The sequence below is a fragment of the Cottoperca gobio genome, chromosome 21 (assembly GCF_900634415.1).
Source record: "Cottoperca gobio chromosome 21, fCotGob3.1, whole genome shotgun sequence".
Taxonomy (NCBI): Eukaryota; Metazoa; Chordata; class Actinopteri; order Perciformes; family Bovichtidae; genus Cottoperca; species Cottoperca gobio.
Genome location: NC_041375.1, coordinates 13,648,735 through 13,666,972, shown reverse-complemented (window position 1 = coordinate 13,666,972; position 18,238 = coordinate 13,648,735). Strand labels below are relative to the sequence as shown.

At 39.1% G+C, this 18,238-nt stretch overlaps 1 protein-coding gene across 1 annotated transcript; it reads left to right on the top strand.

Annotated features, from left to right (window-relative positions):
- Window positions 1-370: 370 nt before the first annotated feature.
- On the top strand, window positions 371-17,814 carry scn1laa (sodium channel, voltage-gated, type I-like, alpha). Its single transcript, XM_029459381.1, has 27 exons — window positions 371-634; window positions 1,017-1,137; window positions 1,317-1,392; window positions 1,488-1,616; window positions 2,361-2,455; window positions 3,495-3,749; window positions 4,300-4,363; window positions 4,511-4,652; window positions 5,917-6,146; window positions 6,244-6,259; window positions 6,509-6,667; window positions 7,310-7,681; window positions 8,308-8,440; window positions 8,560-8,798; window positions 8,887-9,060; window positions 9,154-9,510; window positions 9,702-10,178; window positions 11,547-11,676; window positions 11,784-11,938; window positions 12,246-12,419; window positions 12,508-12,630; window positions 14,000-14,275; window positions 14,386-14,442; window positions 15,776-15,913; window positions 16,038-16,142; window positions 16,243-16,513; window positions 16,628-17,814. The coding sequence occupies exons 1-27, from the start codon at window positions 371-373 to the stop codon at window positions 17,812-17,814; spliced, it is 5,919 nt and encodes a 1,972-aa protein (XP_029315241.1).
- The last annotated feature ends 424 nt before the right edge of the window (window positions 17,815-18,238 follow it).

Sequence of the window (18,238 nt, the reverse complement as noted above, 5' to 3'; positions counted from 1 at the left end):
CAAGTCAAATCTTCATTTTATCTACAGAAGACAAGATAATTAGATCTAATTTTACCACAGCTGGCAGGAATGTATGTATATGTCAGCCATCTCTAGGCTCATTATAGCCTGCCACTTCCTGAAATGATGATCTCTGGCCAAAGAACAGAACCACACCCTCCTTCCTCTCCTCTCCAGTTAAAGCAGTTCTAACCTGCCAATACAAATTCACTGCCAAAAATACTTTCAATTTGTTTCCAATAAAATAACATTTCATGTTAGATATTACTCTGTTGCCAACCTCTAATCAGAGCTCTCTATCTTTTCTGACCCGTCAGGCCTTTCTCATGTTGGAGGCTAGCTGTTTACTCTGAAGGTGCAGGATGAAAAGATGGCACAGCTGCTTGTACCACCAGGTCCAGACAGTTTCCGCCCCTTTACTCGTGAGTCCCTCACAGCCATCGAGAGACGTATCTCTGAGGAGAACGCCAAGAAGCCCAAGGGAGAGAAGAAAAAACGCAATGATGAGAATGAGCTCAAGCCCAGCCGTGACCTGGAGGCGGGCAAATCACTCCCTCTTCTGTATGGGGACGCTCCTAAAGGCATGGTGTCGACACCGCTGGAGGACCTGGATCCCTGCTACTGTAATCAGAGAGTAGGTCGGCTTGATTTCAAACTTGAGCGTGACGTCTAAAGTCACACATTTAGATGTTTTCTTAGCTGTGTAAAGACGTAGGTATTAGTTGTGGTTTAATATCGAGACTAGAGAAGAGTTGCACTGAATTGAGGATTCTCTCATCCAGCACTGCCTGCAGTTGTTATCATGGCATGTTGTCATCGAGCCAGAAGCTTTGTATCTCAGATGAAAGAAAAAGATTGATAGGAGGTTCATCATGTGTGCTGTAAATCATAAGTACTCTTTGATTAGTAGTTGTAAGTAACCATATTATGATACTATCATGTATTACTTTTGTAAACTATATTGAGATGTAACAAGTCAGCTAAGAGTTTTATTCACATCTCTTTTTTTCTCTCAGACTTTCATAGTAGTAAACAAAGGAAATGTCATCTTCCGCTTCAATGCCGCTCCTGCCTTGTACCTCCTGAGCCCCTTCAACCTTCTTAGAAGAATATCAATTAGGATTTTGGTACATTCATATCCTTTCATCAAGATATTATTCTGATACGCATGAATGAGGTTTATGTTGAGCCTAAATATGTGGTTACTAAAATACATCCTTGCATGAGATTATGATGAATTATACAAAAGAATGTGTTAATTTCCCAATAAAATATGTAACTTCCTTGACAACATGCCTGCAAATTGTTCAGTATGGTGATCATGTGCACTATCCTCACCAACTGTGCATTTATGACACTGAGTGGACCGCCTGACTGGACGAAGAATGTAGAGTAAGTTTCCCACGAATTACACACAAATCACATGCTCAGGTTATATAAATATGAAAAGGCCGTTTAGTTTAACAACTACATTTTGTTTCCAACAGACACATATTTACTGCAATCTATACGCTTGAATGCGTCATTAAAATTTTAGCTCGAGGGTTTTGCATAGGAAAGTTCACGTTTCTAAGAGATCCCTGGAACTGGCTGGATTTCAGTGTCATTGTCTTGGCGTGAGTACTTGCTACACTTTCAGTCAATTACAATAATGCTTGAAAAGTTGTTACATACAGTGTTTCCCCCCAAAGGGACAACAAACATGTTTTATGTTTTATGTATAATACCATTATCATTTAGTTCAAAAGCCCTTTTTTTAGGACTTAAATGTGAGGCTGGTGTTATTTAATATTTTTCTTACGTTCAACAAATTGTAAACCAATTATGCATTAGAGCATCTTTCGATACCTTTTGATTTCACTACCTTGTCTGTTGCACTCAACCAAAAGCCCATTCATTCCTTCTGAAGATGTAAATCTTTTAAAAAGGCTCCCAAATATCTATTTTTTTCACAGGAGTGAATAGTGCATTTGTTAGGCACTTTTTACAGCCGTGGAGTAACACACGTTTGGTGTTCTATTGAATTTAATGGCGGCATTGCCGATGATTATTGTAATAAAGGAACAACTCACCAGTGCAACAATAGATAGTTTTGGTCTTTTTATGTGATTTGTTGACAATAATAACAATATAGAATATCACCAGACTTATCCTTTAATCATCATCACACTGACTTCATTATCATTTTATCTTCACTAATATGCATGCCGCAATTGATACTGTTTGACTGCTTCACCTGATACTGTATTAACAAAAATATGATCATGTAGTTTATCTATTTAACATTGTGGGCTTCAATCTATATTATATGTGTTGTTGTCTCAGTCAATATGCCATTTTAATTCTAAGTTTCCCTGCAGGTATATAACAGCGTCTATAAATCTAGGAGGCAATTTTTCAGCTCTTCGCACATTCAGAGTGCTGAGAGCTTTTAAAGCTATTTCAGTTATCCCAGGTAAGCAGCAGGAGCAAGTGCATGTTAATTAACCTCTTGCACGATTTTCTCCCACTGCCCCTTAACCTTCTCTCTTCGAATTACCTCCCCTCCTGCGACTGTCATGACATGTATGCCGGATACCTCACCTGTCCACCTGCTTATCACAGTTGTGTCACAGAGTTGTTTCAGCAATCTGAACATCCACAATCCTAAAAACAATCTTGGGCATCCCAGGTGAGAGCTAGTTCACATGGGTGTGTCTGCAGGTGTTTAATGGATCATTTTCTGAGTCCAGCTATTTGAGTCTCATGCACAGTATAACTGGCTACTGAAATCAGAAATCTTAACACAATGAAAGATTTAATGTGTTATGAAAGATCTGCTCCTCTCGCACTATTCTTTGACAGTCATTTGCTCCTCTATGCTAGTGGTTAATGAAGGCATGAAGTATGTGGTGTGGGTGTGTCCCAATATTGTTGCATGTACATTGTCACCAACATGCATGATCCTAATTTCCTGTTTTTTTTTTCTTCTGTCTGATCGCCACATTGAGTTTTGACTCATAAACAGCCTCCATCTTGTCATAAACATTGAGAGCAAAATGTTATCAAGGTCTTGAGGACGAATACACAATATGTGAAAAAGTAATATAAAGCCTTTAGTGGCTACCGAAAAAGTTGCCTCAAGAGATGTCAGTTGAGTCAGCACTGGGCTGACGACTACAAGTTTGAAAATGAAAAAGAAAATTGGGCGTGCAGTTCCAAAAAAGAGAACTTACCAGACCTCTGTGTATGTCCTCATCTCTGCCTGAGACTGGCAGTTTGATGCTACATTAGCCACTACTAGCATTACACATCTGAGTCTCCAACAGAACAGATGTAGGCACCAGATTTTGAAGATGCCAGGAATAAAAAAAAAAAAGATGATATCTCTGGTTCTGTTGCAATGACCGTTTTTATTTAAATGTTAGTCCAACAACAGAAGGGCAGTGCTAAATTGGCGGAGAACTCTTTTAAAGAAATAACTCACTGACATCACTTGATATTGTTCCTGGCAGGCCTGAAGACCATTGTTGGTGCGCTGTTCCAGTCAGTGAAGAAGCTTGCCAATGTTATGATTCTCACCGTCTTCTGCTTGAGCGTCTTCGCCCTCATAGGATTACAACTGTTTAAGGGCCATTTAAAACAAAAGTGTTTACGGACAATAGAACAAGTAAATTTCACTTCGAATGGTACATCATATAATGGGACCTACATAAATGTAACAGGGACAAATGTCACATTTGACTGGGATAAGTACGTGAACGATAAGGGTGAGTATTTAACTTTCCTTTGTTCTTCCTTGTCTAATTATATTTATGTTATCTAATAATTATTTATGTCTATCAAAATTCACCACACCTCTACAATCTATGCAATCAAATGAAAGAACCCTGCAATATATTAAATCTATATTTATTCAGTCTTTTCATATATAGTTTGTCTTGACATTGTAATTGTAATTTATGAGGCTATATTTAATGATGCTGTTGTACAGTATTGGACTGCATTACATTATGAGATGTATCATTGTGTCTTCCTCATTGAGGTGGGAAAAACACTAGAAACTCCATTCAGTATAACGTTGGCTACTTGCAGCCTTAAAAATGGCCATAGAGTTGAATTGACACCTCTCTGACCCAGTGTCAACCAAAACTTAACAGTACAAAATGTACACAGATATTACTTATTGCAGCACTCTTGTACTAGATTGCTTTAGATTGTAGAGGTTTAACCATTCATATAATATAATGTAATGCTTTGTCTAACTTCTTTGCAACCACGGCTGACAGAAAAGTATAATTTTCCTTCTTTCTCCATCAGACAATTATTATTTCCTTCCAGACAAACGAGATCCATTGCTTTGTGGAAACGGCAGTGAAGCTGGGTAAGTTTATACCCCAACTAGACTGGATGCAACATAGAATGTATATAATCCTTGTATGATGCATCTGTTTCTGCATTACTGTGAATAATGGGAATAGGGTGAGGGAACGATTCCTTCTGAGCTTCACAGATTCTCTGTTTTTTGCAGACAGTGTCCAGAGGGCTTCCGTTGCCTCAGAGGGGGAAAGAACCCAGACTATAATTACACCAGTTTTGACTCATTTGGTTGGGCCTTCCTCTCTCTGTTTAGACTGATGACACAGGATTACTGGGAAAACCTTTACCAGCAGGTAGGCAGTGGATTTAGAACGACTGGATGAACTTTTTTTCAGGCATATAATACAATACACGCATGTACAGATGATTTTCACTTTTTTGATCAAGCTTCAAATAAACATTTCTAAATGTTTTACACAAAAATGAAAATATAAGAAAATATAAACACAAAAAAATATGATATGAAATATGATACTTCATTTCCAATTAAAACTCATATCCCATGTAATACAAACACTACAGGTTAAAAGAAAATGTATTAAAGAAGTCTAACAGTAAAGTCTATAAAAACATCTGTAATTAAATAAGTGATAATACTTTTGTCACTTATCGTAAAAATATTGAGCCCAGGTATTTTTAACAGCTGTGTTAAATTGCTTACATTTTGTGATATCATCAAGGTGAACTGTACATTTAGTCTAGATTTAGTCTTGTTTGGTCCTTTGGTTGCTCAGTGCCCCTGTGAGAAGCACGGTGGCTGTCTCGGGGGCAGGTTGATAAACTGTTTGATCTCATGTGTGGTGGAGAACGCTGTATTTGTACAGGTCTGCTTCTTGAAATACATAAACAGGCAGTGCTTGCTGTGTTAAGGAGGGGCACTGTCAAACACAAAGCATTCTACCATTACATACAATATTGGTATTAAAAGTGTAAACAAACCTCTAAATGCAGTGCAGGTGCATCTTGGTCAGAAGGAACAAAGATGAGCCCCGCTGTGACTCAGGCAAACACAACTTGAATGGCCCTGAAGGTAAATAGGTGTCCACTGAATAGGCTTAACAATTGTAGAGCAAACAGTAATACGACACTGCGCTGTGTGTAGTTGGGTAACATTACCTGTTTGGTCGTATCAACAAGCTATTTTATGTCAGTGTCTCTCGGTCACGATATGGAACAGTGATAGTTCATATTTTCCTTTTTTTAAATCTTTTGGCCTGATGGTGTCACTACAGCAAATTTCACAGGGTATTAATTCTAATGTATTAAATGTTATCAAAATTGCATGTAGATGTTTTACTCTTGAGACAGTGAATGAGCTTGTCATTTGAATCATTATTATCATCATTATTATTTCTGAAAACATATTGGTCACACACAAATAAATGGAGCAACAGAGACATCTACATATACAGCCACAACATCATAATGATAAACATTACTTAACTTACGGAGCATCACAAGGCAGAAAAGATACAATACAATACAAGATAAAAAAAGGTTAATTAATTGGAATAAGTATATTAATTATGTATCGCACTACTTTTCTTTTTCTTCCAGACTTTGCGGGCAGCTGGGAAGCCCTACATGCTCTTTTTTGTGCTGGTGATATTCCTCGGTTCCTTCTACCTGATAAACCTGATCTTGGCTGTAGTAGCTATGGCCTATGAGGAGCAGAGCCAGGCCAACATGAAAGAAGCGAAGGAGAAGAAGGAAGAGTTTGAGGCCATGATTGAGCTGCTCAAACGGCAGCAAGAAGACGCTCAGGTACAAGGCAATCGAATATCCCAGTAAAACTCAATGTCAAGGACTGATTGCAATTTAATAACATGAAGTTGGGATGCATCTTGCTTTTTGTACTAGAAATTAGATTATTTTTACTAAAAGAAATCAGGGGGTCAAGGTTGCTTCATAGCAAATGTAGTTCACCAGTATAACGATTATGAGTTTTCCATACAATGGAACTAACAGCAAACCAGTTATACAGTGCATGTCTGTGTATGATGGTAATATCTTTGGTTCTCACTTTTAATGGCAAACTTCTCCATGCAGTTGAAAACCTCTGTGACACAGTGTCCGTTTTTCAAAACTCAACAAAATAAGAATCACAAAGATGTATTCCACCCGCATTGTCCTCTCTTTCGTCTTCTAGGCAGCAGTAACAGTAGCTGGTGTAGAGAGCGGGGAGGCCGATAATAAAGCCAGAGGCCCCGAGAGCTCCTCTGACAAGTCCAAGCTCAGCTCCAAAAGTGCCAAAGAGAGACGCAACAGACGGAAAAAAAGGGAGGAGACCAAAGGGGATGACGAGAAGGTACCTAAATCTGAGTCACAGGACAGTATCAAGAAAGCTCTCTGACATGAAATGCTCACCCGCATATCAGGTTTAGTATGATCTGTCTGCATGATTTGTCTATGAAAACAGCCATATTCAGCTACCTTTGTATCGTGAACTGTTGCCCTGCTTTCAGCTTATTATGTCCCTTCTCAACTCTAAAGCCGTTTCATCCACTGCTATCACAATGACTTTTCATTTCTTTTTATCATCATCAGTATCGTCATTTTCATCATCATAATCATCTTCTTCTTTGGCTTCATCAACTTCTTATATTCTTGTTATTGTCAATCATCATCAAGATGCATTTTTTATTTTGCAATTTTCCTTCTTACAATGCTTATCATTATCATGGCCATCATCAGCATCATGACCATCATCAGCATCATGACCATCATCAGCATCTTTTTCTTCTTCATCATCATCATGATCATCAACCTTACCTTTCTTAGTCATCTCCAACATGTATTTTTAATTTTGCAGTTACCTTTAAGTCCTCATCGACATCACCATGTCAGTCATCATTGTTATCATCGTCATCATCAGGCAATTTCTTGTCATCTCTCCTCTTTACGATCAGAATATATCATGTATCCACTGAAGAATATCTTTCTCTTCTAGTCCTTTCTGAGTTTTCGTGGACCCCTGTTCTCATCCAGACGGAACAGCAGGAACAGCATTTTCAGTTTTCGAAGCCAAGTGCAGGACGTGAGCTCAGAAAATGAGTTTGCGGACGATGAGAACAGCATTTTTGAGGACACCCTGAGTCGGAGGGGCTCGTTGTGTTTTCCCCGAGGTACTGATCGACGCAGCAGCAGTATGAGCCAGTGCAGCTTCTTGTCGCATCTCCTCCTTCCACCTAATGGGATCAAGCACAGCTCTGTAGACTGCAATGGGGTTGTGTCTCTGGTGGGTGGGAATGCACACCCACCGTCACCTGTGGGGCTCCTTCTGCCTAAAGTGACGGTGGATATGGCCTCCACCGGAGACAATGTAAGAAAGGGTTGTCTAGCCCAGATAGCCCTATTTCATTTGCCTATAACATATAGTCCATAGCTCCATCTATTTCGTTTTTTTGGTTTTTCTTTGTCCTTTTCCTGGCAGGCTTACATTGTGCATGTTGTTACACTAGCACAGTTGTGGTGCACAGGAGGGGGAAGCAGTTCACAAGGCTTCCCACCACCCTTGTTAGACCCGGGAGCCTTGGTGGATACTAAAGCTAACTTTGACCTGATAATGCTGTTTTCAGTGGTCAAGAATGACAAAAACAATGTTCTTACCGTTACGTTTTTGTTTCTTGATACACTAAGATTGGCGAGCATAACTGCGTCTTCTGACCATATGTTGTGCCATTGTTGTGCCAAGTTATCACATAGAGCTTTACTGTTAGCTTTCGTTATTGGAGTCAACATGGTGTAGAAATATATAATAACTTTCTAATGAACAATTCCCTTTGATTGTTACTTCCTTTTTCTTTTGCAGCTTTGCCCTGTGATGTAAAAATACTGACACTTTTATTCACTTTTCATTTATTTAAAATTGTTGTAGCCACTGTATAACCAAAGGTAACATATTTTTGGTAAGACAGTTGCTTCTTTAACAATCATTTCTATCTCCAGGCTGACACCACTGACACAGAGTACAGACAGGCCGTTGGAGGAACAAACCAGGAGTTTATGGACTACCTCGAGGGCCCAGAGGCCAGACAGAGAGCTCTTAGTACAGCTAGTGTCATAACCAGCACAATGGAGGGTAAGTAGTGTACACCACATGAGTATCCTAGCTTGATCATATCTTTGATATCAAAAAGATAAATGATACTTTCAGACAAAAATATCTTGTTTTGTTTTGCTATTACTTGCGTGCATCAGAGCTTGAAGAGTCGAGGCAGAAGTGTACTCCTTGCTGGAACGATTTTGCCCACACCTTCCTCATCTGGGAATGTTGTCCAGCATGGCTGAAGATCAAGATGGTGGTTAAACTAATTGTGATGGATCCATTCGTGGACCTAGCCATCACTATCTGCATTGTACTCAACACATTGTTTATGGCCATGGAGCATTATCCAATGTCCCCAACTTTCAATAATTCGCTGTGGGTGGGAAATGTGGTGAGTAAATCGTGCAGTGTACAGAAAAGTATTTCTTGCAAAATAGGTTTCATATTTATTAATGGTCAGCATTTCTGCTTTTAAAAAGGTTTTTACTGCCATCTTCACGGGTGAAATGGTTCTCAAGATCATTGCTTTGGACCCATACTATTACTTCCAGGAGAGATGGAATATTTTTGATGGAGTCATTGTCAGTATAAGCTTAATGGAGTTTTGCTTTTCATCTGTGGGTGCCATGTCTGTTCTGAGATCATTCAGATTGGTAAGTCTATATATACTGTATATTTGCAATAGTTAATATGTTCAGTTGCATTTTATGTGCCGAAAGATGTGAAATTACTTTTTGTTTTTTCAGATGAGAGTATTCAAGTTGGCGAAATCATGGCCCACTCTTAACACACTGATCAAAATAATTGGCAATTCAGTGGGGGCTTTGGGCAACCTGACGCTCGTGCTGGCCATTATCGTCTTCATCTTTGCTGTAGTGGGCATGCAACTGTTTGGAAAACACTACAAGGACTGTGTGTGTAAAATCTCTGAAGAATGCACTCTGCCCCGTTGGCACATGAACGACTTCCTCCATTCATTCCTCATTGTGTTCCGAGTGCTTTGTGGAGAGTGGATAGAAACCATGTGGGACTGTATGGAGGTGGCTGGGCCGCCCATGTGCATCACTGTCTACATGATGGTCATGGTTGTTGGAAACCTTGTGGTACATTACCATCTCTTATGGTCAATTCATGAGCCCAACTTGTCAATCAACCCTAATAGATTTAGCTGATGGATGTAAAGAATAACCACCCATGATGCAGTTTTATAGCTACTCATGTTTTGTTGTCATCATAAAGTACAATAGCTAATAGAGACTGCAATCTTACATGAAGTTATGTCATTATCTGATAGGTGCTGAACCTGTTCCTGGCCCTGCTGCTAAGTTCATTCAGTGCTGAAAACCTGGCGGGGATGGAGGACGACGACATGAACAATTTGCAGGTTGCCATTGAACGGATTCACAAAGGCATTGCCTTCGTCAAGTCCCTGCTTCAAAGCAGCTGCAACAGTGTCTGTCTCAGGAGAAAGAAAAAAGGAAAGGGGGAAGACAAATGCCTGGATGAGCTCCACAAACCTTTAGGGCCGAATGGCGTCCCCAACCATACCATCAAAGACTTTTCTAAGAATGGAAATGGGGATGTGACCGGAGTGGACAAAAATGGAGACAAGTACATAGTCAATAGTAAGAGTGATGATTCCATAATGTCTTTCATCAACAATCCTAGTCTGACTATCACTGTTCCTATTGCTGTGGGTGAGTCTGACTTTGAAAACCTCAACACGGAAGACTTCAGCAGTCTCTCGTCTGATGTTGTGGGATGCACTGTGGTAAGGATGCTCGTGTGGATTGGTGCGATTGGTCAGTCAAGGTGCCTTTACTGTTAGCAATACGTTGCTCCTTTAAAACCAAGGCTATATGACTAATGTTTATGATGTCTAATGGATGACAGATGATTTCCGTGTTGGTTGTGGTTCTTGGCAAACATATCTGTTGTTGTAGTTAAGTGGTATGATACATCACAGTGGTCACATTGAAGCACTTTGCCCTCAGTCCATGGCGATAAGGTATGTACACGTGACGTGCTGTTTTTCCTGATATCCCACAACCCTTTAACGGGGAGAGGCCGTATAGACAGGACAATACCAGTGTGTAGATTACATTATGTGCCATTTAAGCCTTGAGTGCTTAGAAGCTGAATCCTCTTCTTAAGGGGGCTTTTGATCTGTACGCAAAGTCGCTACTGCTTGCTTGTTGCTGCTTTACAGATGCTCTCAAGGTTTTAGAAGACTCTTAATAACACTTTATTACATTCATCATGGAGATTGCCTGCATCATTTACAATAACCATCCACCAGACCACCCATCCTTTTTTGACCTTACTTCATCCACCCTCTTTGACTTGTTTCTTCGGTTAACTTAATTTTCGTCTTTTTTTCATTTGTTGGGGTTTTGACAAAATTGTAAATGGATTTTGAATCGTGACAAAATGATGCATTACACAAGCAGGATATGTGTGAGCTTTTGACAGAAATAGAATGGAAGGATTGAAGCACAAACCATCAACGCATTGAAGTTAGTGCTCACAGTATTTCGCTGCTGCATGCTTACATCATTCCCTGCACTGCATTAGCTGCTCCCAGGACAGCCAGTGCTTCTGCTTTCTCCAGGAAGGCATCCAAGCTGTTCTCATCTACCAGCTATTAGGAGACACACCCTGTGGAAAGACATACAACAGCAGGCTGAAGAAGAGACCATGTGGCAACTGTACAACACAGACGCAAATCTCCAAAGATTTTTATATATTTCAGCCTTATTTAAATGTACCTTGTTTTTATATTTCATAAACAAGTCATGCCGGGCAGACGGTGGTAGTATGCTCATATATTTTTACTCTTAATCTAAAATTAAAAAGAGAAACTATATGTTTTAAAAACAATTTAAAATCATCATTCATTTGATGAAACTGTAACTGAATCCATGCCAGTGATTCCCCTTACCAACAACCAGTTTCAGAGGCAGTTAAAACATACCAATTACACATCTTGTTCAAGTCTCTAGGTATTTTATGACTATTTCATTTTTGTATGAAAATAGATATGGAGTGCACGAATTGTGTGGACAGACAGGTGCTCAGTATGTCAGCCCTCTATTGTGTTTGCTAATCTTAAACTGTTTTTACTCCGCCCTATCCGCAGATTGTAGATGACGATGGCCAGTCCAGCTCCTCAGAGGGAAGCACAATAGACGGTGTGCCAGGCGGAGAAGGAGATTCTGTAGTTTTTGAATCGGAAGAATATATAGAACCTGATGCCTGCTTTTCTGAAGGTGAATACTACTACAACCACCACTTAACCTACTACAGCCTTGGTTGTTAATCTAATACTCCATATTACAATGGTAAATCACAATCATCGTCCCTTGTCTCTGCTCAGGCTGTGTGCAAAGGTTCCAGTGTTGTCAAGTAAATGCTGAAGTGGGCTGGTGGAAGGTGTGGTGGACACTTAGAAAGACCTGTTTCCGGATCGTAGAGCACAATTGGTTTGAGAGCTTCATCATCTTCATGATCCTGCTTAGCAGTGGAGCACTGGTAAGAGCCTGTGCAGAAAGAAACATGTTTGATAGAGTTGTTTTGATTTAGTGGCTTTTGTGTGTTTGCATTACATTACAGGTCTTTTTCTTTTACATATTGGCATCTCTCGTCAGGCAGTAGATTTTCAAACTGCTGTGCTTTAAGAGCATTGAGTTTAATTTTATTGAGTCTAACCTTACACATATAGAACATTTCTCATGTTCTGTAAAGTGAGGTGAAGATTTAGAATAATATATATTTATTGTTTTTGTATTCATATATACAAGTTACTTGAGTTACTCACTGTCATTTTCTTCACAATCAGGCATTTGAGGACATCTACATTGAGAAGAGGAAGACCATTAAAATAATGTTGGAGTTCGCAGACAAAATGTTTACCTACATCTTCATTCTGGAGATGTTACTGAAGTGGGTGGCGTATGGATATGCCAAGTATTTTACAAATGCCTGGTGCTGGCTGGACTTCCTCATTGTTGATGTAAGTTGAAACAGCTTAGCTTACACAGAATGACCCACACACTTACCTCACTTATTCTTATTTTTAATGACATCTGTGTGTGTTCTAGGTCTCAGTGATTAGTATGATAGCCAATGCTATAGGATATTCTGAAATTGGTGCTATCAAGTCACTGAGAACCCTGCGAGCTCTGAGGCCACTGAGAGCCCTGTCTCGATTCGAAGGCATGAGGGTAAGATTTACTTGATTTCCTGTCTGTCACCAGCTCACTGCACAGGCACAGACTAGAGGCACTTTGCAGTCTGGCACAGAGCAAAAATAAAGATCTCATATGTTTTCAAAACCTAGAGAGCGGATACCTCTCTAAATTGTAATGCATATTAATTCCTGTCCTTCCCTAATTCTCTTTCTCTAGCTGTTATTTGTCCTCAGGGTGACATAAATATTCCAATGACAAAGTTGATTAAATTACTTTCTAATTATATACCAGTGAAACAGAATTTTGATTAAAGGAATAGTTTGGCATATTGGGGAATGTGGTCGTTCACGTTCTTGCTGAGAGGTAGAAAGCTAGAGAAGATTGATACCCCTCTCATTTCTCTTAATAAGATATGACGCTATGAGCCAGTAGATGGTCCGTTTATTTTAGCTTAGCATAACAAGTTGTAACAGGGTAAAACAGCTGGCCTGTCTTTGTCCAAAGGTAAAACCAATGTGCCTACCATCACCTCTACAACTCGCTAAGTAACACAAAAGTGTAAAAACAAAAGGTTTTGGTTTTATTGGAACTCGTGGTACTATTTTTTGGCTGGGAGTAGATAGATAGATACTTTATTTATCCAGAGAGAAATTCAGGCATCCAGTAGCTTAAAACATTTACACAATTAAGCAATTACCCATCTCGCCGTGTCTGTTCTGACATCTCACACCATTACAATATTTTACTGTCCAAGTATGGTCTAAACAGTGTTTGACAATTTATGTAACCAAAGGGGGAGGGTTGTCGGCTGCTGAAATCAATGTAGCATGTATTGATCAGTTGCTTTCATGTCGTAGTGTTCTAGCTCTTTACAGCACTGTTAAGATGATGGTCTCCGCTCCGTGGCAGCTAGTGAATTCCCTCATTTGCATGATCAGCTGTTGATGTGCGTCAGTAGATCTGCATTAGTTTCCATTATAATCTCAGTGTTGTTGATATTGTTTGCTAGGTTCTTTAAAATGATTTCATCACGTGATGTTTTGTTAACAGTAAGCTAATTATTGTTAATTATGTGGCATCATCATGCCTCCACAAGGTGTTCTGTTTCTCTAAAACTTAGTCGTAACCCACTAAAACAACTTTCAGATACATTTCATAGCATAAATCTACTGCCTAATTATTTTCCCACCTTTACCATGGAGTTATCATTGTTGTTTTTTTAGCTTTTTTTGTGTTACTCATAGCTGTGATGACCTCATGCTGGTCTATATGTTGGTGCTGAAACATTCACTCTTGTGTTTTTCTATTCTTACCATTACCAGCGTATACAGTGTTGTGCATCAATTCTGCATCCTGTGATCTCTGCTGTACAGATGGGTTATGTGTATATGTTGGTGTGCAGGTGGTTGTCAATGCCCTGCTTGGAGCCATTCCTTCCATCTTCAATGTCCTGCTGGTCTGTCTCATCTTCTGGCTCATCTTCAGCATCATGGGAGTGAATTTATTTGCGGGGAAGTACGGCCATTGTGTCAACAGATTCACAAATAAAGATTTCCCTCCATCAGAAGTGATAAACAAGACACAGTGTGACAGCATGGACAAAAAAAATGCTCGCTGGAAGAACTTCAAAGTCAACTTTGACAATGTAGGCTTGGGTTACCTTGCACTGCTGCAAGTGGTAAGTAACATTATAAAATAACTGACTTAAGCTTGTAAATGTGAATTAAAAATTTAAAATGCTTTATTGATGGACAACATTTTTTGTGGATATCTTTCATTTCTATAAAGGCTACATTCAAGGGATGGACGGACATCATGTATGCTGCTGTGGACTCTGCAAGCAAGGTAATCACATTTTAATGTTTCGCTCATACTGTTTGTTCCATTTTATAATCTCTCTTATAAATTGTCCCTCCAAATATCACAATACTTTCAGTTATAATCCTTAAGATGTTTATGAAATAAATCAATTATCACATAATTATCAAAATGTATGGAAAGGTAATAATGGCTAAATACAAACAAATCAAACAAAGATTTCAAAAGAATTACAATACACAATGTTGCTGGATGACAAGAAAGTATTTTGGCCTGGTCCACACGTACATGAGTATTACACACACACACACACACACACACACACACACACACACACACACACACACACACACACACACACACACACACACACACACACACACACACACACTGTAGAACCAGACAAGTTGGCAGGGGGGTCTACAGTTGTGGGAGTTTTAGATAATGTACTAGTAAGTGACCTCTGTAGTCAATTATGTTACTCAATATAGTGGAAGAGTAACTGTATATTTATGTGTAAACATGTAAAAAAAAAGTCCTGTTAGCAAAGTTAAAACCACTTCTATTTATGCCACATCCGCCATGTCGCCTCATTTGTGCCGCCTCACAAAAGAGATAACGACCCACACTTTGACGTTACAAGCAAAAAACTCTGTTTCCCTGTTTACACATCAACATGGAAAAGTTGTTGAAAAGAGTTTTGGAAAATCTTCAACCTAGAAGGAGTGTTACAAAAGCTCTGTTTCAGTGACCGAAAACGCCATTTGGGTGTCGACAAAATTCTATGGAAAAAGCTACGTCAAAAAAGAAAACCTGTGTACGTGTGGACTAGGCCTTAGCATATTGTCTTGTATTAGTGAATTAATAATTTTTCATTGTGACATTCATGTTGCATGCCAACTCAGGAAACAAAGAAATGTATTGCATTTTAGAGTTGTCCAACAGAGGGCAACTTCAAGCTGCTGATACTAAATGCAAAGCACTTTCATTCGTTTTCATGACATAGTTACAACAGAGCTTTTTCATTTTTTGAGATGGAGATACATTGTCCATGCAAAATTGAAAAACAATCAACGTAATACAATGTGTATTGTATTTCGTTTTATTTGTTCTATTTTTGTTTTTAACATTGTTTGTTGTTGTTTTGAAAACTACTTACAGCAAAAAAAACAGATTTGCACAGTTGCAATTATCATTGAGTAACTTGAAAAACTGAGGTCCAAAGGTCTGGTAAATGAGTGTTAGCTGTTGTATTAAATCAGATTTGCTATTAGCACCATTTGCCAAATCAACCAGGACTTCAATGTTAAGGATTATAGCTTTAACGTACTAATGTCTCAATTTCCCGTCACTATTATAGCAAGAAGGACAACCAGAATATGAGCGCAACCTGAAGATGTACTCATATTTTGTTGTTTTCATCATATTTGGAGCCTTCTTCACACTCAATCTCTTCATTGGTGTCATCATAGACAATTTCAATCAGCAAAAGAAAAAGATGAGTATCAAAACGAACTTTGATATGATCTGATATTCTGATTTATTTAAAAACATTACTTTCAGTTTTTCTTCCTCCTCATCAACTTTGCTGCAATTTAACATTCCTCATGTTCTTTGTTTACTTCGGAGGTCAAGACATCTTCATGACTGAAGAACAGAAGAAATATTACAATGCCATGAAAAAGCTGGGGTCAAAGAAACCACAAAAACCTATTCCTAGACCATCAGTATGTAACTTTATCCAGACTGCATCTAATCTGTATTGAAAATCTGATTGTTTCATAGTAACTAAAATGTATTTGTTTCTCTACCTTGTGCCTATTTCAGAACAAAATTCAAGGATATATTTTTGACTTCATCTCAAAACAAGCATTCGATATTGTAATCATGGTTCTAATATGGCTTAATATGGTGACCATGATGGTGGAAACTGAAGACCAGACACCTGAAAAGACCGAAATTCTCTACTGGATTAATTGCGTATTCATTATCATCTTTACTGGAGAGTGTTTGCTGAAGATGATTGCGCTTCGCCATTACTTTTTCACAAATGGTTGGAATGTATTTGATTTCATCGTCGTCATCCTGTCAATCATTGGTATGACTCGCCTCTGTTCACAGTGGTGCTCAAATAAATTTAAATAATTCATTGTGTGAGTATATGTGTGCATTGTTTACAGTATGTTTAATATGTTTTGCTTTCTTTCCTCAGGCATCAGTCTCTCAAAACTGATAGAGAAATATTTTGTTTCACCAACCTTGTTCAGAGTCATTCGATTGGCCCGGATTGGCCGTGTCCTTCGCCTTATTAAAAGTGCAAAAGGAATCCGCACACTCCTATTTGCCTTGATGATGTCACTTCCTGCCTTGTTCAACATCGGTCTCTTGCTCTTCTTGGTGATGTTTATCTATGCCATCTTTGCCATGTCAAACTTCGCTTACGTCAAGAGGGAATCAGGCATTGATGACCTTTTCAATTTTGAGACATTTGGCAACAGCATGATCTGTTTGTTCCAGATCACCACCTCTGGAGGGTGGGATCGCCTTCTTGCTCCCATTCTCAACAAACATGAAGATGATTGTAACAATAAGACTGAGCATCCTGGCAGTCCTTTTAAGGGAGACTGTGGAAATCCCCCTGTGGGGATTGCCTTCTTTGTGAGTTACATCATCATCTGTTTCCTGATTGTGATAAATATGTACATTGCTGTTATCCTAGAAAACTTCAGTGTGGCCACTGAGGAGAGTGCGGATCCACTAAGTGAGGATGATTTTGAAACGTTTTATGAGGTCTGGGAAAGGTTTGATTCTCATGCAACACAGTTCATGGAGTATAATAAGCTGTCAGAATTTGCAGATGCTTTGGACCCCCCGTTACGCATAGCCATGCCTAACAAGATGGAACTGATCTCTATGGATCTACCCATGGTGAATGGTGAACGCATTCACTGCCTGGACATCCTGTTTGCATTCACAAAACGTGTTCTGGGCGAGGGTGGGGAGATGGACATCCTAAGGGGGCAGATGGAGGACCGCTTCACGGCTTCCAATCCTTCCAAAATGTCCTACGAACCTATCACTACCACTCTCCGCCGCAAACAGGAGGACACATCAGCCGTTGTCATCCAGAGGGCATTCAGAGAGTATGCGAGGAAACATGCTGCCATGAAGCCATCGGACACATCAAGTGTTAACATTCAAAAGGATGAAACAAACATTGACAAAGACGATCTTGTCACAGACAAACTCCAAGACATTTCTAGCGCCGATAAGATTGAACTGACACCTTCAACGGCCCCTCAACCCTCATGTAACAGTGTGACCACAAATGGAAAAAACAAATATGAAAAAGACAAAAGCGAAAAGGAGGTTGAGGGCAAAGATGTCAGAGAGCAATAGTAGAAAGAATGCTGGAGATGCAACAAAGACATTTTAATTAATGACAAACATGTTTACAATCTTTGAAAGTGACTTAGACATCCATTGAACTCTCTTCCTTAGTATATATATATCTATGCCAAACTGAAGGTTGGTGTACATTGGCTCATTCAGGCTGTAGTGGGACAATTGTGGCTGTGTTAGGAGTAAGGATGCCTTTTGGCTGTTGTGGGGATGTGTTCTGAAAGACAAATTAGTTAATGCTTAACTTCTATTGCAGCTAGTTCTGCTATCCAGTGTCTTGAATTATTGTTATATCACTAACAGTTGTATTACTTTACTTACTTTTTTTTCAAGCAGAGAATTTTTTTAAAATCTTATTACTTTTTAGAATTCATAGTTTGCTTAGTTGATTTTTGATACACTTTTTTTCATTTTTTAAAAG

Coding starts and splice junctions, on each gene's coding strand:
- scn1laa (XM_029459381.1), top strand. CDS start 371: ATGGCACAGCTGCTTGTACCACCAGGTCCAGACAGTTTCCGCCCCTTT. Junction 10,179..11,546: donor ATGTTGTGGGATGCACTGTG/GTAAGGATGCTC, acceptor CCCTATCCGCAG/ATTGTAGATGACGATGGCCA. Junction 14,276..14,385: donor ACCTTGCACTGCTGCAAGTG/GTAAGTAACATT, acceptor ATTTCTATAAAG/GCTACATTCAAGGGATGGAC.